General features: G+C 37.1%; 1 protein-coding gene and 1 long non-coding RNA gene across 2 annotated transcripts; one reads left to right on the top strand and one right to left on the bottom strand.

The window, feature by feature from the left end:
• The first annotated feature begins 2,077 nt into the window (after positions 1 to 2,077).
• LOC115922848 (guanidinobutyrase-like) lies at positions 2,078 to 13,314 on the top strand. The gene is made up of 6 exons (XM_030982577.1): positions 2,078 to 2,447; positions 2,845 to 2,967; positions 3,863 to 4,047; positions 5,085 to 5,291; positions 6,802 to 6,946; positions 13,202 to 13,314. The coding sequence occupies exons 1-6, from the start codon at positions 2,216 to 2,218 to the stop codon at positions 13,312 to 13,314; spliced, it is 1,005 nt and encodes a 334-aa protein (XP_030838437.1). The 5' UTR covers positions 2,078 to 2,215.
• Positions 13,315 to 21,140: 7,826 nt separating this feature from the next.
• On the bottom strand, positions 21,141 to 25,488 carry LOC115922603. The gene is made up of 3 exons (XR_004063501.1): positions 23,788 to 25,488; positions 23,337 to 23,450; positions 21,141 to 23,065 (listed from the first exon to the last, which is right to left on the bottom strand). It is a non-coding gene; the product is annotated as an uncharacterized LOC115922603 (long non-coding RNA).
• Positions 25,489 to 25,718: the final 230 nt, after the last annotated feature.

Genomic DNA, 25,718 nt, shown 5'->3' with positions numbered 1-25,718 from the left:
AGGTTGAGTTCTGGGGAAAGGCGAACAATAATGTGTAAGCGTTTGTTATCATTCTTATCATGCAATTGTGGAAGAACATCAAAGAAACAAGTTATTCCCTTAAAATCTATTTCAAATGACTTCATATCCCAGATAATGACAAGTAACAGCTTTAAAATGAGGCCCGATTTGTATGCCATTATGTTTGTTTAGTCCCATATCAATATCTATACAGTGCTTGTTACTTTACCAAGACTGGGCCAAAGTTTGTTATCTTTTGCAGTTTTACAAACATATAACAAACAAATCATTGCAAATTTAACACATGCCAAAAGAGCAGTGGCGGAACAAGGGGGGGGGGGCGGGCCCCCTACAGTAAGGCTGGCTATAACTAATCGAAAACCTCAACCAGGAGGGTTGATGACAAAGTAAGCATAGCTTGATAGCATGAATACCCTCAATGGATACATAATTATACAAATATGGAGGAAACAATATTGGTAAAAAGGGAAAAAAGAAAGAGGGGTGTAAATTGGATTATATTCAACGGAATAGTTAATGGAGTAAACAACTTTCTTTTTTGGGGGGGGGGGCTAGCTTGTTGTTAAGGATCATCGTTACTATAGGACTGTTGTGCCCTATCTCAGAATGTTTCTGTGCGAGTTCGTAGGTTTGTCAATGCATGCTCAGATTATCATTCAAATAATTACCTCCAGGATTGTTATATTTCTGGCCTGTTTGCGTTCTTCGGATTTAATAAAGATGTCGAGTGAAAGAGTTTAAGATCGAAAGAGCACAAATGTGAGAGTTATGTAAGTTACGAGGCCGATGATTATTGCGGGCCGGAAAGCTCAACTCTGGAGGTTAAGTTCGCAAAATTAATAAAGTTCCTTTCGACATGGGTGTGTATGGTGCCGGGGATTAATTTGACGCAATGCGTCGTAGTGACACGCCTGGGGATGAGCTTCTGAATCGAGACGGTCTTTTACTTTTTGGAGCGGGTTTTTAGTTTTTGGAGCGAGTTTTTACTTTTCGGAGCGACTTCTTGATTTTCTTATTCTTACTCCACTTCCTTTGCCGCCATGAGGTGTTAAAGCTTTAAATAGCAGAGTTCGGGTCGCCCAGCCCATATATGTAACTTTTCGTGATTCCTTGTGATTATATGTAATTATTTGTACTAAATAATCTACTCACTTTAACTCTTGACTTTTGTCGAGAACTTTCATTTCTTCGTTTGGACTTTGTTCGTCTCTGAAACGTTACACGGGCTAGGTTGTAGGCTGCCACCGGCCAAACCGGTCCGTTTCACAAACATTAACACATCAACCAATTCAAAATATCAAAAAATGTTAGACATTCATACATAATGCAAGCTTGATCACAAAAAAATAAATTTCAAAATCTATTTTCCACATTTTATTATCCTCAGGACATGTACGAAATACAACACACAGCCATTTATTAAATTTACATTATGGAAGAAAGAAATATAATAGACTAGCCCATGCAGTAGCTGTACGTCTCGACATTCTGTGTGATAAAAGTGTCGAAATATTATGACGGCACTCATTTATTTTGCTTGTACCTCTGACATTTTTTCCTCTGACATTTTTACCTCTGACATTTTTTCCTCTGACATTTTTACCTCTGACATTTTTACCTCTGACATTTTTACCTCTGACATTTTTTCCTCTGACATTTTTACCTCTGACATTTTTACCTCTGACATTTTTTCCTCTGACATTTTTACCTCTGACATTTTTACCTCTGACATTTTTTCCTCTGACATTTTTACCTCTGACGTTTTTACCTCTGACATTTTTACCTCTGACATTTTTACCTCTGACATTTTTTCCTCTAACATTTTTACCTGGCACCGGTGTTTGCATGGAAATTTTGAAAAAACGGACCCATGTTTAGGGATATTTTTGTTTAAATGGGATCCATGTTTAGGGATTTTGGGTGGAAAAGTGACCCATTAGAGCGGCACACCCCGTATGTCTTAATATGTGAGTACCCCTCCCACCTCCCGATACGTTTTTTTTAATTTTTAATACGGTATCTGTTTTAATTATATAATATCATTTGGTTTTTGCCATCCGCTCTTGAAGAAAGGCTATTTGTAAACTTTGAGCGAAGGGCGTGCGAAGGGCGTGCATTAAGCTCTTTTCAGATATCTTCTTAGATTGATATTTCTCTCTTACAGGCGTGAGACACGCACTCAGATGAAAAAACCATGCTGTCGAGGCATGTCAGAAAAATAGGAGCTCAATTGAGCTCATTTGCCCTCAATAATGGCGTACTTCATCAGCAGTCTGCCTGCAGGTGCCTGTCCACACAACAGCCACTGTACCTGCGCCGATCTACTGGCCTGGGAAAGTTCAACGAACCGCTATCTGGAATGGAAATGCCGCGGGCTGGGGGTATTGCGACGATGATGCGACTACCATATCAAACGACCGCTGAAGGTAACCGATATTTTCTGCTTTTGTACAAAATTTCCTTAATTTGCATTGCTAGTCTTATTGATTGTTATTATTCAAAAGTTTGGTATTATTATTCTTATTGTTTATTTTACAAATATCACCACAAAACTTGATGAACCAGATACTGTGAGTGGCATGAATCATGATGTGGGCGTGTCTCCCAGACTACAGACAGTGATTACCATGGTGATGGGTAAACGTAGTGTCGCCTTCAAACTGGCGTAGCCCCCATGGGTCCTTCAAATTACATTGATTTTCAAGATGAACATGGCTAACATTAGGGCCTTCATCTTTTAAAAATGCATTTACATGTATGATGTATCTCCTTAAATTATTTTTTTTTAAAGCCAACAGGAAGAGTTTGACTTTGTATTTTCAGGACTGGATGCTTGTTTCGTTGGTATTCCTCTGGATATTGGAACTTCCAATAAATCAGGAACCAGGTTTGGACCGAGACAAATCCGCACAGAGTCGGTTCTCTTGAGAAATAACAACTCTATTGGTAAGAAATCATCAGAAGTTATTTTTATTGCAACCAAAATAACAACAAACAAACAAATTATCAAACGACATGTTAAACAATTAATAAACAATTAAAATTGAGATTTGATTAAGCAGCCAAATAAAAGCAACTGAAAGGGGCTGAATTGCATAGTTTCAGTCTCCAGTCTCTATCATATAGTAAATCACTTAATAACCAAGTGTGTCTATATATATATGGCTAAGTATTGTAAAAAGTGAGTAGAATAAATCATAAGAAAACAGAGACCACTTCCAGATGACCCCCTAATTTGCCCTCTATTTTAGCTATGACATATTCAATTTTCTATTTACTTTGTACTTAATCTAAAAACATTTCAACGTCCTTATTTGATCCTTGAAATCTGCATTAATCTGGAATATAGATCAGAAGTTATTTTTAAATGTTATGCTTCTTCAAGCTGACATATCATCCTTTTTTAATTGTCATTTTGAATCTTGAATTTAGATTTTTGCAATAAAAAAAAACACCACCCCCCCCCCAAAAAAAAAAAATAATAATGATAGAAATAAGGGTAGATTACATATGAAACTCTAACTGTCATTTTTATTCCAGTGGATTGTGATCTCAATATAAATTATACACATAGAACTGGTAAAGTAGTAAAAGTATGAATTGGATTTTTTTTAAACCAAATAATTACTCATTATAATAAAGTTTTCTTATAAATGCTGGGACTTAAGGTGAGAATATTGCATTGAACAGACAAAGTTATCAAAAAATACAAAATGTACAGGAACTTTTCTTCTGTAGGACAGTTTATTTTATTCTAAATGTGGAAGAGCCCCTTACAAAGAAATGAAGAGTACAATTAGGGCAAATGTCAATTCTGGAATTGTATACTTCTGTCAAACAGGCGCAGCACCATTTGAGTCGCTTCAGGTTGCCGACATCGGGGATGTGACCCTTAACCTTTATGACCTGAAGAAATCTTGCGAGATGATTCGAGAGCAGTATTCCACCATCGTTGCTAATGGATGCAAGCCCCTGACTCTAGGAGGGGACCACACTCTTACATACCCCATCCTTCAAGCAATTAAGGTATTACCTCTCCTTCCACTTTACCTCCTCCCATTAAAGTTACATAAGCTTGAGTATATAGAGGGCAGCATACTGAGCCAACGGGTATTGCGCTCCTGTGCGTACTAGTGTCCCTTTATGCGTACGTCCGTACAGAAGCGTAAAACCTGTTAGCTCAGTGTTCACCAAGTTGCCTACTTGATTCAAAAATGCCTTGGAGGAACTGTATGTCCTTTGGCAAGATATTAATCTACATTTTCCACATTCCACCCAGGTGAGTTGAGGTGCGCATAACACACCTCAAGGGATGCAGAGACCGTGCCTTCTCATCCATCATGCTCTTCTTGTTTTTTGATCGCTCCCTTCCTCTCTTATATTGACAGCCTGGAGCACTTCTAATATAATTCCTCAAATTGAAAGGCAAAAAAAAGGAATAAAAGGGACAAGAATAGGGGGTTATACGACTCTTGTGCACCCTCCCCCATTAAATTGGCAGGTCACCAAGTACCGGTGACTTGTTTTTATATGTCTTTTACTTTTTCCTCCCATTTTCATTCTGTCAGTCTGTCTCTCTTCTCTTGCATACTCAATCTGTCTGTGTTCTCTCACATTTATCTTTTTTAAATATTTATTTACGCGCACCTTGTTCCTTTAGCTTTAGTTTAAATTGTCTGATTTCGACTATCGGTTCATTTTTGCGATGTTCTCTGACGAGTGCAAGACGAAAAGCTTCAGTATGTCTCTTTGATTTCCTTATCTTCTCTATCTAACTTTGTGAGAATACTTCTTTGTTTTTAAAGACTATAAATCTTACTACCTTTTAGGCCTATAATTCACAAGCATAGGTTTCACCATAGGCCCCTCAATATTTCAATGTTCTCCTAGTTCAGTCTTTTCAATTAATACTCACTGGAAACAAATTGATATGGGAAAGTCACCTTCTATTCCTAAATTTGACAATAGAATTCATGTTTGTACCGTGTAGATTGTAAAATGAGAAAATATGAAACCATAAACCAAAACTAAACCGTTTTTAAATGTCTCTACCTTCACGTCAGGATAAGTACGGCCCTGTAGGTCTGGTTCATGTGGATGCCCACGCAGACGTCAGCGACACAATGCTTGGTGAAAAGATAGCCCATGGTACTCCGTTCCGACGCGCCGTTGAGGATGGGTGCCTGGACTGCAAGAGGGTGGTCCAGATTGGTCTTAGAGGCACCCAGTATAGCCCCATTCCAGGAGTCAAAGGCTTTAATGAAGAAATGGTAATGTTCTTCTTTTTTTTTTGCTTTGTTTTTTTGTTCCTTGCACCAATTCAAAGAAAAAATGATATAAAAGCCTTTGCATTTAAAATCCTCCAGTCCTTAACTACCTTTCAAAGCAGAGGAAATAGTAACCTGAATTTCCCTCTTCGTCCGTACACTTTCCATTTTATCCCATTTACCCGTCAATTCAAAGACAAAATAATATAAAAGCCTTTGCATTTAAAATCCTCCAGTTCTTAACTACCTTTCAAAGCAGAGGAAATAGTAACCTGAATTTCCCTCTTCGTCCATACACTTTCAATTTTATCCCATTTACCCGTCAATTCAAAGACAAAATAATATAAAAGCCTTTGCATTTAAAATCCTCCAGTTCTTAACTACCTTTCAAAGCAGAGGAAATAGTAACCTGAATTTCCCTCTTCGTCCATACACTTTCAATTTTATCCCATTTACCCATCAATTCAAAGACAAAATAATATAAAAGCCTTTGCATTTAAAATCCTCCAGTTCTTAACTACCTTTCAAAGCAGAGGAAATAGTAACCTGAATTTCCCTCTTCATCCGTACACTTTCCATTTTATTCCATTTACCTGTCTTATGCAAAAAAATTCTTTCTAAAGACAGAGACAAACAAACAGCAACAACGGGTCAGATTATTTAGTGACTGATCGATAACATTTTTAAAGGGATAGTTGAGTTTTATTGCAGAGAGCGCTACACAAAATATTTTTTTCGTGAGATAATGAAAGACCGAGTGTCAAATTTGAAAGAATATAAATTGTAATTGACAAAATAATCTTTGTTTGATCAAAATTGGTTCAGAGACAGCTGAAATATCCATAAATATAACCATTTTGGGGCCCCACAAATATTTGGTAATTTTGAACCAGCCGTTGAAAAATGAGACGTTATATTCCAGCCAATGCCAATGTTGGTTTTTTGTTGGCTTCTCCGTGTTGGTTATAATAGAGCACAAAACCAGCCGGCCTGTGTATTGTAATTATTAACGTCACTGTATTTTTTTTAAAGCGTAGCCAAATTGGTATGACTGAATTAATATATATTTCACACATTTAGGATGTCTAAATTTGTATTTGTATTTGTTTACTCTTCCATCTCGCCCTATGTTAACAATGTTAAATCTGAGATGCATGGCCCTACGTGTTATCAGTGTCTGTGATATGGTGTAATATTGAAGCCCTTCAAAAAATTGCGCATCAAAATGATCAAGAAGTGCCTCAAAAAAGGAAAAAATCTTCCCCAATAGGCTGTAGTGCTATGAAAACCGTTAGGAAAATGCAAAAATTGATTTTGATTTCCAATCATAAATATCTTGATAATCAGAGAGGCGATCTGCTTGTAAAAGTCATGGGGTTCCTGACTGACCTAAAAGTTTATAATTATCATTGCAGCATAGAGCATGAGCTTAATCCAGGATTTTGTTTCAGAATCCGAGACAAAGTTACCCAATCCCTTTAATTACTATTTCTTCAAAATCTTTTTTTTTCAGGGCTTCAGAATTGTTCCTGCTGAAGAATGTTGGCACAAGTCGATGAACCCACTGATGGAGGAAGTCAGGGCCATGATGGGAGATGGACCGGTCTATCTGTCCTTCGATATCGATGGTATAGACCCAGGACTATGCCCTGGAACAGGTATGACATCTTGTTGTTCGTAATATTTAAAGCCTGTCATACTAGTTTGGCCGGGGGGGGGGGGGGATTAGACCTCCCTGTAAGGTCACTGACCGGTGGTTATCTCATCAAATCAGCTCTCGATTAACCATGACGAAAACAGTCCATTTAAACTTCACCCCACTTTGGACCCGAAAGTGGGGTGCATTTTGGTGGTAAGCTCACCACAGAGCAAGAGAGAGTTAGAGCAGGGACTTGGGATACTTAGGGTGCGTTTAATCGACACTTTTTCACCCTAGAATCACGGTTTCTAAAGACGTTTAGTTTAAAACGCAATGCGTTCAAGCGATTTTTTGGTCGGTCGTAAAAATAAACGTGTTTGAAAACACAAACATGAAACGCTGAAAAAGATGCGTTTTGTATCATGATTCTGCAGAATCACGGTCGCTAAAATTCGATTGAACGGACGGAGTTTTCAATCATGATTGTATGACGGAGCCTGTTCCGGTTTGGGCAAAAACCGCGCGCCTGCTTTTCATGCAATTTGCGTTTACTATACCATGCTCTTTATCGTGGCCTTTTCCGTTATGTTATACCTTGTTTTCCTTCTATCTTTTTCTCTTTCTGTCTTTCCTTATGTTATTCTTTGTTTCTTCCTTCTATTCTTATGTCATTCTTTGTTTTTTTCCTTCTATCAGCTTTTCTTATGTAATTCCTTGTTTTTATAATTCTATCACTTTCTCTTTTGTTATTTTTTGTTTCTTCTTTCTATTCTTATGTTAATCTTTGTTTTTTCCCTTCACTCACATTCTCTTATGTTATTCTTTGTTTTAATCATTAGTATCACTTTCTCTTTCTGTCTTTCCTTATGTTATTCTTTGTTTCTTCCTTGTATCACATTCTCTTTTTGTTATTCTTTGTTTCTTCTTTCTATTCTTATGTTATTCTTAGTTTTTTTCCTTCTATCAGCTTTTCTTATGTAATTCTTTGTTTTTATAATTCTATCACTTTCTCTTTTGTTATTCTTTGTTTCTTCTTTCTATTCTTATGTTAATCTTTGTTTTTTCCCTTCACTCACATTCTCTTATGTTATTCTTTGTTTTAATCATTCTATCACTTTCTCTTTCTGTCTTTCCTTATGTTATTCTTTGTTTCTTCCTTTTATTCTTATGTTATTCTTTGTTTTTTCCTTCTATCACCTTCTCTTATGTTATTCTTTGTTTCTTCCTTTTATTCTTATGTTAATCTTTGTTTTTTCCTTCTATCAGCTTTTTTTTTATGTAATTCTCTGTTTTAAGCATTCTATCACTTTCTCTTTCTGTCTTTCCTTATGTTATTCTTTGTTCCTTCCTTCTATCACCTTCTCTTATATTATTCTTTGTTTTTATAATTCTATCACTTTCTCTTATGTTATTCTTTGTTTCAATCATTATATCACTTTCTCTTTCTGTCTTTCCTTATGTTATTCTTTGTTTCTTCCTTCTATCACTTTCTCTTATGTTATTCTTTGTTTTTATAATTCTATCACTTTCTCTTTCTGCCTTTCCTTATGTCATTCTTTGTTTCTTCCTTAAATCCCTATATCACCTTCTCTTACGTTATTCTTCGTTTTAATAACTCTATCACTTTCTCTTTCTGTCTTTCCTTATGTTATTTTTTGTTTCTTCCTTCCATCACCTTCTCATTCTTTGTTTTATTATTGCGATCTATGCTCAAAACAGCAGTCGACAGTCGGCCGTAAACAATTCCAAAAAGCGCGCCGCCGAAGTTGACCTATACTTCCTGGGTCAAACTGCGAGTGTGATGCGGAGTGGCTGGGCTCGAAATGAGCTAGAATCAGCGTTGATGAAAAATCGCTTGAACGCTAACCGCAGTGACCTTGTTTTTTGTAACGGCGTTTTGATTTGTGATTCATGTTTGTGATTCTAGCTTCGAAAATTCGATTGAACGCACCCTTAGAGTCCCTAATCTGCAGTATAAACAAACTTTGCCAGGACATCGCCAGCCCAACCTTGATAAGTACTGCTTGGAACTCCTCCATGATGTTCTAGTCTTATTCGCAGTCTCATATAGGTTCGGATTATGTCCATTCTCATAGCTACCGGTATACATGGGAGATGCCAGTTTCATCTTCCTTGCTTCACTTTATAAGCATAGTTATATCAGGAACTTCCTGGTTATAATTATGTTCCTTTCAAGTTTCATCATAATTGTCTAGTTCGATATAGTACATGGACACAATTAAATATGATATTGTCTAAAATTGTCAAAAATATCTTAACATCGAAATGATTTCTGGTCATGTTTAACTATTTTAATTGAAGCCTTTTTACTTGATCTAATACTTTTATGAGGATGACATAGTCCGCAATAAACTTGACAAACATTATCATCCATACTATATGTCGTAGTTTATAACAATAATTACTCATGAACCTCACACTACAAGGACAACATTCATCCAGATTCTGAGATTGCTCATTCTCACGAAGCTTGGTGTACGCGAAGATATCGGGAAAGAAAGCGGTCTGTAATACCAGACACGCAAGTGGGGTATTTCGGTCCCCGTTCACCGAAAAGTGAGATTCTCCATTTGAAAGTCGGGTAAGGTCGACAAATATAGCCTCTGTTAAAGGCGTTACTCCGCCACCAAATTTATTCGCATAGACGAAATAAACTCGAACACGTTTAGAAAAATGGTGTAGGCCTAGGCCTATCAGGAAAGGCCGGGAAAACATACATTTTGTTGGTTTGACCGTTAAATATTTTTGAGGTATTAAAGCAAGAATAGAATGTTGTAAATATTGTTTTCGTTACATTTATTCCGTGCGTAATCTCAAGGTCTACTCAACTTTCTTTGCCTATTTCTTGCCCCCCCCCCCAAACGGCAGATCAAGGATTTGAAAATAGGGATTGGCCGGGGCTCAGACGTCAAATTTGAAATATGGGGGGGGGGGGGTGGTTGTTTAGGCAGACGGCATATTTCTTGGAATTCGTTATAAAGACGGTATTTAAAAAAATGATGATTCTGGCAAGATAAGAATTGAATTTCATCAAACTTTTATTCGATTTAATATGATCTGTATACGTATAGGATACAATATTTATTTACCCACAACACATCAAGCCGTGATGATTGAATGTCCATTGCATGTAACACGAAAGAAACAGAAACTCTCAAATCTACAATCCTTTAGAAAGATAATAATTAGCTGAGTAATTAGGGCATTACAAGACATCAAAGGACTTAATCTATTTTACAATAGTTGATGCAACCATAATGGAACATTATGCTTCTCGATACTGAGGATATGAAATTTCAGCACAAGTGTATTTGGTTTCAAAATTTTATAGCAGTTCGTTAAAGAAACATTTCGATGCTCACTTGTATAATAAATCTCTATGACAAGCTCATATTTATCACGACAGTTAAACCTTTTCACTTTTTGATACTAAAGATTGTTGAAGAATTGCCTAATTGACTGTTCGGATGATTTTTTACCTTTCTCCGAAACCTCTTGGTTTTTTACTCATGATTATAGCTCATTATTCTTTTTGTCACTGTATGTATTAATAAGCAAATACATATCTGCACAACGAACGTCTTTATGATTATGATGTCCTCGCTTCGTTGTATGTTATAAATTCAATATCATGACGAGAAGTGCGTCAAAAATATCTTCACATCGAATTGATTTCTGGTCATGTTTAACTATTTTAATTGAAGCCTTTTTACTTGATCTAATACTTTTATGAGGATGACATAGTCCGCAATAAACTTGACAAACATTATCATCCATACTATATGTCGTAGTTTATAACAATAATTACTCATGAACCTCACACTACAAGGACAACATTCATCCAGATTCTGAGATTGCTCATTCTCACGAAGATTGGTGTACGCGAAGATATCGGGAAAGAAAGCGGTCTGTAATACCAGACACGCAAGTGGGGTATTTCGGTCCCCGTTCACCGAAAAGTGAGATTCTCCATTTGAAAGTCGGGTGAGGTCGACAAATATAGCCTCTGTTAAAGGCGTTACTCCACCACCCAATTCGGAACAGCTTGCCACATGCAGTATCGTGAATGCGCCCGGCACTCTGAGCGGCCGTTTTTCAGTGTATTTTCTTTTAGTGTTCTTAAAAATTCGCTGTATCGTTTGATCAAAGAGGTACTGGGCAAGCTTGCCTATTAATGATTTGGTTCAATACATAAGCCATCTAACACGATTATTTCAAGTCGCCCTTTTTAGGTTATTATGCAGCAACATGACCAATCAAAGTTTGGTCCAGTTAACGCTTGTTGGTTGGTGGTTTTTTTAAAGTTTATTTGTCCAATTAACTTCTTTATCTTCTCAATGTTTCCTTTCCATGTTTCCTTTCCATCTTTCCTCATGTTTTTCACTATTATCACCTTTGTTCTATATACCTTTCGGCTGATATTATTCTTTATTTTTCTCCTTTCAACATCTCTTTTCTAATTTTCATTATATATTTCTTTATTTTCTCCTAATTTTATCTTCTTTAGCCATCTTTCCTTATGCCCTTCTTTATTTTCTCCGTCTTTCTAATTTTCATCTTTCCTTATGTATTCCTCTATTTTCACCTTGTTTTATTCTCTCTATCTTTTCTCATGTATTTCTTTATGTCTAACCTTCATTATCTTCTGTTTCCATCTTTCCCTGTGTATTTCTTTTTAAACCTTCTTTTATCTTCCTTTTCCATCTTTCCTTATGTTATTCTTTATTTTCTCCTAATTTGATCTTTTTCATCTTTCCTTATGTATTCCTCTATTTTCACCTTGTTTTATTCTCTCTATCTTTTCTCATGTATTTCTTTTTTTTCCAACCTTCTTTATCTTCTGTTTCCATCTTTCCTTATGTATTTCTTTTTAAACTTTTTATCTTCCTTTTCCATCTTTCCTTATGCTATTCTTTATTTTCTCTTCCTTCTTTCCCTCCATTTCCATCTTTCCTTATTATCACCCGTCTTTCCCTATTTTATCCTCCCTTTATATTTTCCTTCTGCATTTTTCCATTGCCAAGCACATCAATGTTCTCTTCTATACGTAAAAGAAACTTAAATAGCTAGTACTTGCTAAAAAAAACAATATGAAGTGAGACTTTAGACACACTAAATCCAGGCCTATTATAAATATAGGTGTAGGGTCTGCGATGAGAAGACTATGAATCTGGACTGGATGTCAGATACCAGCTGGTAATCCCTTTATCAGTAACTAGGCTATGATTGACCGCTGTCTCTCTCCCCATGGACCCTACTGGTAATCCCTTTATCAGTGGTCAGTGCTCCTATCAGATTATGGTAGCTCCAGGAAAAGTGGTGAACTGGTGAGCAGAGCTCAAATGAGATGTTTTCCTAATGTGATAAGAAAAAGGGGATCATGGGGGACCAACAGGCACCTATTAGGCATTGTTTGCTTTGTAGAGGGCGCATGCAAGTAGCTATCGGTCGTGCAGCTAGTGGGGCTTTAAACCCATTTACTACTGAGTTCTCCACTTCCCATAGGCTTAATACGGTGACCATCTGGTACCAGTACGCAATGGTTTAATGATGTAAAGACATGAAGTAATTAAAATCAAGCCAAATGATCATGGCCCTTAATCTCAAAGGCCGCTTAACTTTAGGCTAGCTACAATCCCGTCTTCAGCTAGCTACACTTGAGCATGCCTTGCGCGTGTCTGATATTGGCAACGCATTAATCTACATTTACCACTCCATACCCAGGAGATATATGGGGACCTAGTAGGAAGTCAAAAGCCTTTGAGTGTTATTCTCGAAAGCGAACTAACTTTAGTCCATGGTTTAACCCACCGACTAAGTCTGGAATGCCAATTAAGTGTCCATAATTTAATCTGTCACTTAAGTAAAATAAAATGTAATAACTTAATTAATAAACAATAATATATCTATGATATAATTATGTTATCATGGTAGTTCAGGGACATGTCAAATTATTCAAAAATATATTCATATGGACATTTGGCATTCCATACTTAGTCGGTGGATTAAACCATGGACTAAATTCAGTCCGCTTTTGAGAATACCACCCCTTGTGTTTAATATCAATTGCAATACGCCCTCACGGTGACCATATGGTAGGACTACTCCCCAGGGAGTGGAGATGGTGCACATTGCGGGCGAATGAAACCAATGACAGGGGTAATAGTATCTGTAAAGCGCTTAGAGGCGGTATTTCGTATTAATCGCTTAATAAATCCAGATTATTATTATGAACATCGTTATCTGGTTTTAGGTACTCCTGAGATTGGTGGTCTGACATCCATTCAAGCTATGGAGATAATCAGAGGATGTCAAGGTCTTAACCTTGTAGGTGGTGACCTTGTTGAGGTGGGTTCATATCATTAGGTGGTCTGTTGAAAACAGATCACCTATTGTTTTCGTCAGAATTTTCTTTATTATTATTATTATTCTTTATTTTTATTTATTTCCTACACTTTTTTGTGCCTAGGATAACTCAAGTTCGGTTTCGTCAATTTCATTCAATTTTGGCACAGTCATAGGTCATTGTCATGAGACGTGACAGGAACATTTTCAAGGTCATCAAGTCATCGTGACGTCATCCAGGCGCCATTTTGTGAAATCCCATTATCCATCATATCTTCATGATGCATAGGCAAAGGTCATTCATATCCATATCACATATATTTCAGGTCAAGGGTCTAAAGGTCATGTCATCAAAGGTCACATAAAGGTCACGACGCGCGCGTACGTGCGCGTCAAAATTTAAAAATGCTCAAAATCACTTAACTATCAAAGTAGAGTACGAATCAGGTCATTTTAAGCATTTCAAAATTTTCCGTCCGTAAGTGTCCACGCGCGCGTTGCGCGCGCTCACAACGCGCGGAAAAGGTCAAATTCCTTTTTTTTTACATGATTTAGATTCCTCTTACCGTAAATGACAACTTACATTAATTTCAGTCACTCTTGACCTTTCATAAGGCCGTGAGCGCGCGTCAAAGTTCAAAATCCGCGCGTACTGCTATGGGCAATATAATGCAAATTTGATCAAAAACATTCCATTTTAAAAATCAAAATAGCTCTTCAGATAGTCAATTGACCCCAACTTTTATATCATGGTTGGAAAAAGCATGAGTTGGAGATATGATTTCATGTCTCATTTGACCCTCAATTAACTCATGACGTCATCATAATGGCCTCCAAACTCATAATTTCAATTTGCATATTATGACGTCAGCAGATTTTTGGAAAATTGATTGTATCTCTGTAAATATTGATCAATTTTCTTTCGAATTTTGATATGTTCTACCTGAGAATATTCTCTACAAATGTAGTCATCACGATATTTCATTTTGACAAAGGCATCATGGCGTAATTTTGCGATTAAAGGAGGCATGTCAATTTTTCACATTTTGCGTGTATTCTCTATAGGACATGACTTTTTCTCAAAACTGGATTCTACATTCTCGTCTTTCGCGAGCAATATCTCCGTCGTTTTATCTTTGTTTATGCTGAGCTTTGAGTATGTTGTAGCTGAGACAATAAGCTTTCACAAAATGCCCTTTATTTTTCGATCAGATGCCGGGATCATGCTCATATTTCACTTGCAAAGTGGGATTTGAGAATTCCATTTTCCGTTTACGTGTAATCGCTAATAAGGGAAATGTTTTGGTATATCGGTAACGCACTCAATTGTTCATTTTTATTTTTCCACCACTTTCTTGTGAGCGTGATTGCTCAAATTTGGGTTGATCAATTTTCATCAATTTGTTGTCAGTCATCAGGCTTATCAAGGTCAAGTGCAGGCATTTTTTTTTAAGGTCATCAGGTCATCGTTACGTCATCCAGGCGCCATTTTGTGAAATCACATTATCAATCATATCTTCATGATGCGTCATCAAAGGTCATTCATATTCATATCACATATACTTCAGGTCAAGGGTCAATAGGTCATGCCATCAAAGGTCGTATAAAGGTCATGACGCGCGCGTACGCGCTCATCAAAATTTCAAAATGCTCAATATCACTTAAATATTAAAGTACGAATACGAATCAGGTCATTTTAAGCATTTCAAAAATGTCCGTCCGTGCGCGCGGCGCGTTCAAAGCGTAAAAACGCCGTTTTTTCGCATGGTTTGTATTCCTGACACTATTTTTGACAATTTTCAACTATTTTCAGTCATTCTCGACCTTCCATAATGCCACACGCGTGCGTCACTTTAAAATTTGTGCGCTTGTCAAAGGGTAATATAATGTTAAAAGTGGTAAAAACATGTCTATACAAAATCAATTGTATATCTCTTTAGGATGCAAGGTGACCCCAATTTTTTCTCATTTTTTGATAGAGTATGAATCGAGATATGATTTCATGTCTCATTTGGCCATTACAAATGTTTTGAGGTCATCATGCCCTTGGAACCTAAAATACGAATTTGCATATTTCGACGTCAGCATATTTCTGGAAAATTAATTGTATCTCTGTAAATATTGATCAATTTTCATCCAAATTTGTAGCTTAGATGATTGTCTACAATTTTCATTTTGATGAAGTCATCATAGTGAAAATTTCGATTAATGGCGACATGTCAGAATTTTTTTAATTTGCGTGTTATGCCTTGTACGGAAGGTGAATTTCGTTCACGTCATGCATCTACATGTCATTGTTTTTTTTTAGCAGTATCTCGCTTATTTTTGCTCTATTTCCCCCCAAATTGAAGTATGTTATAGCTGATACTATGAGCTATAGTGTGCCCTCCGTTTTTTGATCAGATGTTGAAATCATGTCGAAATTTTCAATTGAAAGTTGAAATAGCGACTATGCCTAGGCCGTTTGTCAGCTTTGCATGTATTGTCTATGGGACATATTTTGGTATATTGGTTAAAGAACAAGCTTCCATTCCGGTGAGCCAGGTTCGATTTCTGGTGGGTCAATTTTTTAAAAATTTGCTTTCGTTTATTTGATTTTATCATTTTCTTCGACTACTACCTCTCTCTCTCTCTCTCTCTCCACTATTTCTATTTCCACTATTGGTTAAAGAACAAGCTTCCATTCCGGTGAGCCAGGTTCGATTCCTGGTGGGTCAATTTTTTTTAAATTTGCTTTCGTTTCTTATTTGATTTTATCATCTTCTTCGACTACTATACCTCTCTCTCTCTCTCTCCACTATTTCACCCTCTCCCTCTCTTGCTCTGCCTCCCTCTTCTTTCTGCTCTGCATGTCTCCCTCTGTCTCAGTGCCTCTCTCTTTCTCTACTCTCTCACTCTCTACTTTTCCCGCCTTTGGCTCCAGTCCCTCTTTTATGTCTTATAGGATGTTCCTTAATTTCCTCTAGCTCTTTCTTTTTCCCTTTGTATTCTTATTTCACCCCTACCATGTTTCGTTATACTATCCTCTCTCCTTCCAACGGTATGCATTCTTATTTCTCTTTCATCCCTCGTATAACCGTCTTCCTCTCGATCTCCTTCTCTATATTTCTATCTCAACATTTTCATTTTGATGACGTCATCGTAGTGAAAATTTCGATTAAATGCGACATGTCAGAATTTTCGTAATTTGCGTGTCATATGCCTATGGGAGGTGACTTTTTCTGAAATCTGCATTGTACATTCCAGTCTTGTTTGAGCAATATCTGGATTATTTTTTTCTCGATTTTCTGCCAGCTTCGAATATTTTGTCGCTGAAAATTCTCTACACTTAAGGTCACAATTTTTTTTTTTAAATCAGATGTTGGGATCATGTCGATATTCTGACTACAAGATGTGATTTGAGAATCCTATTTTTCGTTAAAGTGTAATGTCTATGTATTTTGGAATTCTAAACAACCCGACTCAAAGCCCGTGGACAACTCGACCAGACCAGGTCGACTTGTCTAGGGTGGGATGCTTCGGGGGACAGCTCGACCAACTTTTTTTCTCCTCATGATTTCATGATCTAATATCTCTCATCTCAGATAAAATTGTCATTTGATGTATTAATTATGCTTTTATAAACACCCAACCCTAACCTAACCATAACTCTAACCCGGCGATTGTACGCCTTCGGCTCGTCAAAAATATATTCTCGTTGCAAAGAATATCAGCTTTATTCTTTAGAACAGCTCTCAAAATACTCACAATTTCCATGTTCCCTGTCATGACTGTGCTAATTATAAAAGCATTAATACATAAAATGACAATTTTATCTACGATGAGTTATTTTCAGTTATTCAGCCCACGTATACGCAATGTTTACGTCTCTAGCTCCCTAGGACAAAGAATTGTTTACATGTCAATAAATTTCTCTTTCTATATATCTATCTACTCACATCTCGCTTTTTTTCTCCCCACTCTTTCAGCCTCTCCCTCTCTTGCTCTGCCTCCCTCTTTTTCTCTTGCTCTGTCTCCCGATCCTTTTCTCTACTCTTTTACCCTCCCCCTTTCCAGCCTTCTTCTTAATATTTAAAGTCATCATCTTATTGAAAGTCATCATGAAAACTTTTACCATAAACACAAATATTCTTTTCAAAAATAATTCCTAGGTACTGAGCTTCCTTCTCACATTCCTAGATATATACTTATAAAACAGTACAACATACACAAATCAATACAATTACTACATATCTCATGAAAATGTTTGGAACAAACTGTTTCAATTTTTACTGCACATAAATTATCAGTTAAGCTTTATCAAGGTAAAACTTTAAAGTCAAACATAATATTCTTCATCTTATCAACCATTACATGATATCAGGAGATCATGACACTACATAGCTCATATCACTAAATACCAATCCTAGTCAATATAATAATAATAATAATAGTGGGTTCTTGTATAGCGCTCATGTCAGTCAGATTTGACCCTCCTGGCGCTCCCGATTATTACCCTGGGTTTAGCACGGCTGCCATACGGCGCTCTAGCATTTCAAAGAATAAATTCCTACCAGGTACCCATTTACTTCACCTGGGTGTAGTGTGGCAAATGTAGATCAATGTCTTGCCAAAGTTGTATATCCAGAAATCTCAGTTCTCAACCTATGGTTTAATCAACCAAGTTTTATAATGTACAATAAATAATATGACATTCTTACTTTTATCAAGTCATAAGGCTTAGATACATTAAATTTCCCTTGTATTTGAGTTGAAAATTTGCACATGCAATTACTAAAACGTGTTTCCAATAATCGGATTTTTCTTTTTTTAAATGATATTATATAGCACCCGTACCTCAGAACGTTAATATCATGGAAAAGGTTAAGCATGGTTATAAGTCTACAAACACCTTTGAATAAAACCTTTGCTAAAAACAATGCCAACATAGCACAACAATATCATGCTGTGGGATAATTAGCATAAAAACAATCCATGTATAAATATGTTTGACATATTCTGCACAAAGTTTAAAACCTATAACATGGCTATACGTTAATGTCCATAGAGTTTTTTTATAACCTGTTAATACAAAGTAGAGATTATCAAATGTTCACATCATCACCTGAAGACAATGTCTTTGACTCAAAATTAAACAATTATCCGGCATTAAAGAGCACAATCCAATGGCCCGAATTCACAAAGGAGGTTTGTCGACAAACCGAGGTTTATGTACGTCCTATGACGCGTTTTGACGCGTTTTTTTTACAAACCTGGTTTGTAAATAACAAAAGGAGGTTTGTCGAAACAAAAGGAGGTTGACAAACCTCCTTTGTGAATTCGGGCCATTGTGTTCAGCATCATTAAGCCCTCTCTGATATATTTAGATACATAAGGTGGCTGTCTAATTATCATCTCTTTCTGTCTTTTCTGTTCAAAATGTAGTGACTAATATTCCTGCACTTGCATAAACTACAATGCGTATATATTGCTGTAATATTTTCTTCTTCATATCAAACTTCAGTAGTGGATTTCATGCATTTCTACAAAACATATGCTCAGGATAATAATTTTGTATGTGCTATCACAGAAAGTTTGATGTGTATACATTTGTGGCTGGCAAGATCAATATAAAATAAATCTCAACATTACATAATCCTGGTAAATGCAATATGTATTCAACAAATGACATTAACAAAATATGTTAAACCGTGATACACATCCAATAATTTACAATGGTAGACAGACAAAAGAAATCCATGAGTATAGTGCATTTTACATTCTGCTCATATAATCTGCTGTAACATTATACTGAACCTTCATCGATACAAGCCTAAACCTGTAATCTTGGAGCATCATGCTCCATCTCATGATTATCTTATTGTCAAACCTCTTCGCTTGAATATAGACCAAAGGTTTGTGGTCTGTGTGCACTTCAATACAAATAATATTTGAACTTTTTGATTGCTCGTACTATAATATTGCTCAGCACTTTTTCTCTATTGTTGTGTAATTTTTTTCCCGTGGTAATGACTTCTTACTCGCATAAGCAATCAGGAATTCTTCTCCTGAATGTTACTGCATAAGCCCAGCACCCACATTTACCTTCAATACAAACAACTGATCCTCGGCATTTTCCACAGAATCCTGACACACTTTCATACTCTCTGTACACAAATCAAAGCAGCCAGCCACTGACATGTTAACCTTCTGCCTGGGAAATTTGTTGAGAAGATTAATGTGATATGTCTTAAGAACACCACTGCCAATGTATAGTCTACTTTACGCCAGCACAGGGAATGGACCCTTCCATTTCAGCAACAACTTGTTCTGATCAGTGGGAAGCAAGATCAACACCTGATCTCCGATATTAAATTTCCTTTTTCTAGCATTCATATCCTAACACTTCTTGTATTTTCCTGCAGCACCTTTTAAGGCTTCCTGGGCTAACTCCCATGACTTCACCAACTTCTCACGGAGCACTATGTCATATTCATACTCATCTTTCAACTCCGGTATTACATCATCATTTGTCCTCAATTCCCTTAACATATCAAAGACACTCGCCAAGACCCAGTCTTCACTAAACCAAGTTCTCTGAAATGGTAGAAATTTTGAAGATATTCAATACCTACACATGGTGATAAAAAAAAAGGTCATATAAATCAAACATTTCCATTGTCACTGCTAATATTAAATATAATCAGTGTCTCCGTTACCTTTACTACTGCTATCACCTTCACCAGTATTACTGTTAGTAGGTGAAAAGCATTACCCTTGTTCATCTTTCAGATAGATGTTATTACTGATCACTGGTTTAACGCTAATATAATCGTATTCATTTAATCAATGACTGAGGAAATTAAAAAAAATTAACAATTTGTGTACAAAGCAAATGAGATATGAGCTCGCATGTGATGTCACAAAGTTTCCAATTTGTGCTTCACTGATTACAACTCCAACAATTCTCATTTCTTTTTGATTTTCCTCAAAATTTCATTGATTTGTTTCTCTCATTTATCTGCTTTTATGAAGACCAACTTATTTTTGGGGTGGACTTCCCCTTTAACACTTTACATGTATGAAGATCAACTTATTTCCGGGTGGACTTGCCCTTTAACACTTTACATGTATATGTAAGCATCTTAAAAAGTGCATATTTATAATTATATGGCTAACATCATTTAATCCTTACTGTACTTGGGGGGGGGGGGGGCGTAAGAGCCCCCCCCCCCCCCCCCACCCCACATTTTTGGAGATAGCGCCGCAACCGCTTGGAATTTTAAATTGTTGTTCTTGCATTTTTTTCCTCAAGTCTTACGCACATTTTGATACCATTTTCATCGAATTTGGATACACCTGTCAGGTGTTACATAGCAATTAGTATGCGCATATCATCAAAAAGTGCTACAATTGCATATATCCATGTACAAGCAGAAATGTGAATACAGGTAAATAGATGTATAAGTGGGAGATATGAATTGATATCAAATTGCTTTGATACGTTTCTCAAAGTAACTTGATGTATTCCAGAACAAAACAATACATTAGAAATAAAACAATAGATTGAGGGCTTAAAACCACAACTGTCTATGTCCAAATATGCCATTTTGAGTAAAAATGCATTTGAAAGTAGTTTGATTGCAAGCATAAAATCTGACAAAATGAAGTAGTTATGTTCAATGCCATTAACTTATGAATAATACTTGGTCAAACATCATACATGGAGGCCATGACCTTTTGACCCTGTCAATGTCAAAAACTTACAAAATGGGAGTGCCAAATACCATCCATGGAACTCTTCAGGAATAGCTAGGCTATTGCACAAGTTGATGAGATCCTTCTTCTTAAGGTTTAGTTTTTTTTTTAATGCTTCTCTTGGTAGACAAGGTCCAGATTACGTGGAACTGATGATCTATCTTCTCGTAGTCATCCAAGTAGCTATAGATGGTAGCAGATGGTGCCTTGCTCTTCCTTCCTGTATTGGAAGCTCTTTACATGTAGCCAGTTGAAGACGTGTCCATCTTCGTCTGGGCGTTTGTTATTCATGATCTGCTGTGAGAGTTTTTTCAAATCATAAAAGTCTCCATGGCACATGTTTATGACCTTGTATGGAAGCCGACGTCTTAATTTGTGGAAGATTTTTTACCCAGTCATGCATTGTGAAGACATTGATGTTCTTTTTTTCTGTTTCAATAGCAGAATGCATGCTATTGCATTCCATGTGGGAATGCCCACTCTCCAGAAAATTGTGTGCGATGACTTTGAGATGTGTGTTCTGGATGGCATAGAGTAACGTTGCAGCCACATTCACTTTGCAAATCAAAGGAAGCCGAGACAAAAGTCCTCTTTCCAGCAACTACCTTGGCCTGGCATAGCTGCCAACATTTGGAATTTTCAATTAGTAACATTTAAAGTAAAACTGAATATCATGTGCGCATAGCGAACATCACGAGCACGAAGTCTCTTTAGCCGGGGTACTAGATGCTCTCTGGTGCAATCTGAGCCTATTTTAGGGACCATTTCCCATAAAATTCAACCTTTTAAAATGGGTAGTTGAGTAATTAGAAAAATGAGTTCTGAGAAAAACACAGGTTTACCTGCCTTCCCTGACACTCCCATACTACTCATTTAGAGCTCTGTATGTTGCAGATTTTGCTCTCTTCGGAAAATCAGAGTCACATTCCCTCATGTAGCAGGGTGTTGTTTGGCGAGCCTTAGTAATAAGGACACTTTCTAGAGTTTTGTTGCTCATGGACCCTCTGAAGTCAGTTTTGTTCTTTCGCACCTGACTGAAGACCCTTTCACATTCAGCATTGGTATGGGGTATGGTTAGAATCCCAAGCATTACTCTTGCAAGTCTGTCATAGCACAGTTCACCAGAAGCATTCTTTTCTGTCATCATACTTGTCCACTGCTTGTCAGTAGATTCCTCATTTTGCACTAAGTACGGAAGCTGAGCAAGTTGATAGATAAGAAACTGGTTCTCCAGAGCATCTAGGGCACTGTGCTTGTCTTCTTCTTCCTGAAGCAGCATGCAGGGGAACTTGTTGATGAAGAATTTAGAGAAGTTAATTTGGCATCCTTCTGACATGCAATGTCAGCCACTTGCACATGGATGAGAACATCAGACTTGAATGGAAACTTACTTACAATGTAGTCACATGCCTTGGTGTAATATGAACGCACTGCTGCATAAAACTTATGGCAATCAGACTCATCTAAAGTGTTCACAATTTCTCTTGTTGCGCTTCCTATGACCATTTCAGATTCTTCACGAAGATTCTCCTTGTTCTTGTAGTCCAGAAGGGTCAAGTCTGTGGCTGCAATGATTGCTTGTGGAGCTACAATTGGCTGTACAAGTCACGCAGTAGACTTTCTCGTATTCCTTTCAGCTTGTGTATCAGAGGACTTCTCATCTGGAAGATGACACTTTTCTTGTCAGACGCAATGATGCTGTGGCTGAGAAAATGTGCAATGGCTAATATTGGGTTTGAGTGCAATGACTTCAGAATTCTTTCCTGTCTTGTTTCATCCTTTACTGTCTGTCTTGTTTTCTTCTTTTCTCCACATCTTGTTTTTTTCATTTCCAGTCATTTTACTAGAAATCGTACTGGGATGACTGGAAGTTCCAGCCTTGAGCACTGTTGAGCCTGTTGCCTTGCCGACAAGTTTCCCAGTCTTCTGCTTCTTGCTAGGTGTATCCGAAGTGTCCCTCACTTGTCGTTTTTCCCCGAGTAGTACAGCTTGAAGATGGTCTACTGTGTTGTGGCTGTGGTGCTTGAAGTTGAACCTGGGAGGAAGAAAAATTATTGATTACCATATGAGAAAGAAATAAGACTACTGACACTGTTTACAATTAAAAAGATACACTACATTTGAAATCTTGGCACATGACTAGCATTATTGAATAAATGTTTATATCTGTAAACTGAACAGCGGAGTGAAGATGATTGGAAGAGAAAGAGCTAACAAGTAAATGAACTAAAAATAAGAAAGAAAAAATGATGAAAAGGTACATATTTAACTGTCACCCTGTATATATGATCAACTTTTGTACTCACTTGGGTCTGAGACTGGGCAGGTTTGCTCACATGTGGTGGATCTGCAGACACCTTCTTGGGAATGCGGAATGCTTGGAGTTGTGCAGTCATCTTGGTTTGGTGAGGAGGCTTTTCCTGTAGGACAAGACAAGTTTAAAAACTTCATGCGATGCCTGCAACACTATTGATAATGACTTTAATTTATAAGCAAACAATTTAATTACACATTAAATTAAATTTTGCAATTACCATTCTGGTTCATGTAGTTTTTTATTTTTTTCAAACTATTTTACAATGTAAAATGAAAATAACTATTGCCAATTTGAGGAGTAAAAGCTGATTAATTCAAACATTAAGAAAGCTCTCTACTGCTAGGGATAATCTATTCAAATCTGGTAATTTTAATGATGGCCATATTTAAATGGAATGAAAAGGAGTAGATGCCTTGTAGTAATACATTTTCTAGCCTTACCTGTAGTTGAGATCCCTGAGCAGGTTTATTTTTCACAGCTGGAGTTGGCTTCTTTGGAACAAGTGCAGTCTGGACACTATTCTTGGTTGCCTTGGTCTGTTGAGTAGGCTTCTTCTGCTGTGTCTGTTCAGTAGGCGTCTTGTGCTTGGTCTGTTGAGTAGGCTTCTACTGCTGGGCTGACACTTTGCTAGATAAATCTTGGCAAGCATTGGCCCAAGCTCAGCCATCTCGTACAAGCATGTTTCAGAATTGCCTGCACTAGCTTCGTTCCCAATTAGCATCTGGAACTTCTTGAGATTCAATTTCCTGTTCACGCTGGCTTCCAGATAGTAGAACACATCAATGAGGAGCGAGTCAATTGAATATGGTAATGCAGATGACACAGCTTTGGCAGCAAGATCAATTAGTTGATTGGGGCAACCAAGCACAATGAGGTTTGGCTGACACTTTCTGAGGCATGCCCCAATTCCCTTGTGTACACCAGTCATGCCTGATGCATTGTCTTATCCCAATGATGTGCAATTGTCCCATGAGATATCATGATTCTGCAGCTCTGTTATGAGCAATTGTGCAATATTTCCACCAGTTCCTGCCATTTCTAAGGTTGGGAGGGAAAGCAGAGTACAAGAAATTTGCTTACCATCATGGTAGTTGATGACAATTGGGTATAGTTACTGTCGCTGACATTACTCCCATCAGTTGATATTGCAAATGGCCGTGCTCTCATGTCTGAAACGATCTGTCCTTGTTCATCTTTTGCCATTTCACGCACAAGACAACAAGTTTGGTCCTTGCACTGGAAAACTTCTTAACCTCCTCAGAATTAGGAAAGGTTTTCCTCAACAATGGTCCCATGTGACTTGCAGCTGACAGAGGAATATTGTGCTCCAAATAAAATGATGTAAATAAGCACTCAGCTCTAGTTATATTAAAATCCTTGGAGGTTGACATCCATGATGTTATTTTTCATGCCGACGATTCAGACTGGAAAGCAGTGATGTGTTGCTTTGATTTGCAATGAACAACAATGTCATTACAACCGCCATGCAAAATTGACAAATCTTGGCGACATACCTTGCAAGTTGCATGATGTTTGCTCTTTCCTGATGATACAATGAAGTCAAAGTCAAGTCAAAGTCATCAGCATATTTCTTGTTGTAAGCTTGTCCTCTTTTGCGCTCCATCTTATTCACAATGATTTCCTGTCCTACACGATGCAAGGGTACTGCTTTGGAACCTTAAGCCTTTGTTTTTCGCACGAGATGGGTTTCCATGAAATTCTCCTTCTGTTCTCCCGACAACTGGTCATACTTCGTACATGTTGCACATTGGTCTTTTTTATTCATCATTACGTTTTTTCCGGGCAATGATATGGTGTTGCTTGGCCACAATCAGTGGAAGCTGCATAGGGAATCTAATCTGCTTAATTAGTAGAAAACTGCAAGTACTGCGCAATTCTTAATGAATGCATGAAAGTACTTGAAACAGTCTGGACATGAAAAGTAAAATGGCTAATGGACATACATGGGAATAGACAGTTCTGGCACACAAACTGAAATGAATATACAGTACTTTGGTGGACTTAACTCAATTTCACAAAAAATGGACATAGACAGTTCTGGTTTTAAGCCCTCGAGATATAATAAGAAATAAAAAACAATATAATACATATTAAAGAAAATAACATGAAATTTGCATATTCAAAATTTATGCAAATTAACCTTTGCATTTTCAAATATCGACAGCCCCCCCCCCCCCCCCCCCTGCAGTCAGGGGTTGCTCAAAATAGCCCAGGGCCAGTAGAATTTCAGAAATATGTTTGCTCTTTCATTAAAATTTAATGAGAAAATTGTAAAGCACAGTTTTTGTTGGGGTTGCAGGGGTTTACTCGTACATGTTTCTATGCGATTCCGTGTTTGTTTTTTTGGGGG

Source organism: Strongylocentrotus purpuratus, unplaced genomic scaffold, assembly GCF_000002235.5.
Source record: "Strongylocentrotus purpuratus isolate Spur 01 unplaced genomic scaffold, Spur_5.0 spur5_scaffold_12, whole genome shotgun sequence".
Classification (NCBI taxonomy): domain Eukaryota; kingdom Metazoa; phylum Echinodermata; class Echinoidea; order Camarodonta; family Strongylocentrotidae; genus Strongylocentrotus; species Strongylocentrotus purpuratus.
This window is presented reverse-complemented; position numbering and strand designations above follow the sequence as displayed.

What these genes read in the sequence shown, in the direction of transcription:
- LOC115922848 (XM_030982577.1), top strand. Translation starts at nt 2,216, where the DNA reads ATGCTGTCGAGGCATGTCAGAAAAATAGGAGCTCAATTGAGCTCATTT. An exon ending in ATATCAAACGACCGCTGAAG is followed by an intron (nt 2,448 to 2,844) that starts GTAACCGATATT and finishes TTGTATTTTCAG; the next exon opens with GACTGGATGCTTGTTTCGTT. An exon ending in GAGAAATAACAACTCTATTG is followed by an intron (nt 2,968 to 3,862) that starts GTAAGAAATCAT and finishes TCTGTCAAACAG; the next exon opens with GCGCAGCACCATTTGAGTCG.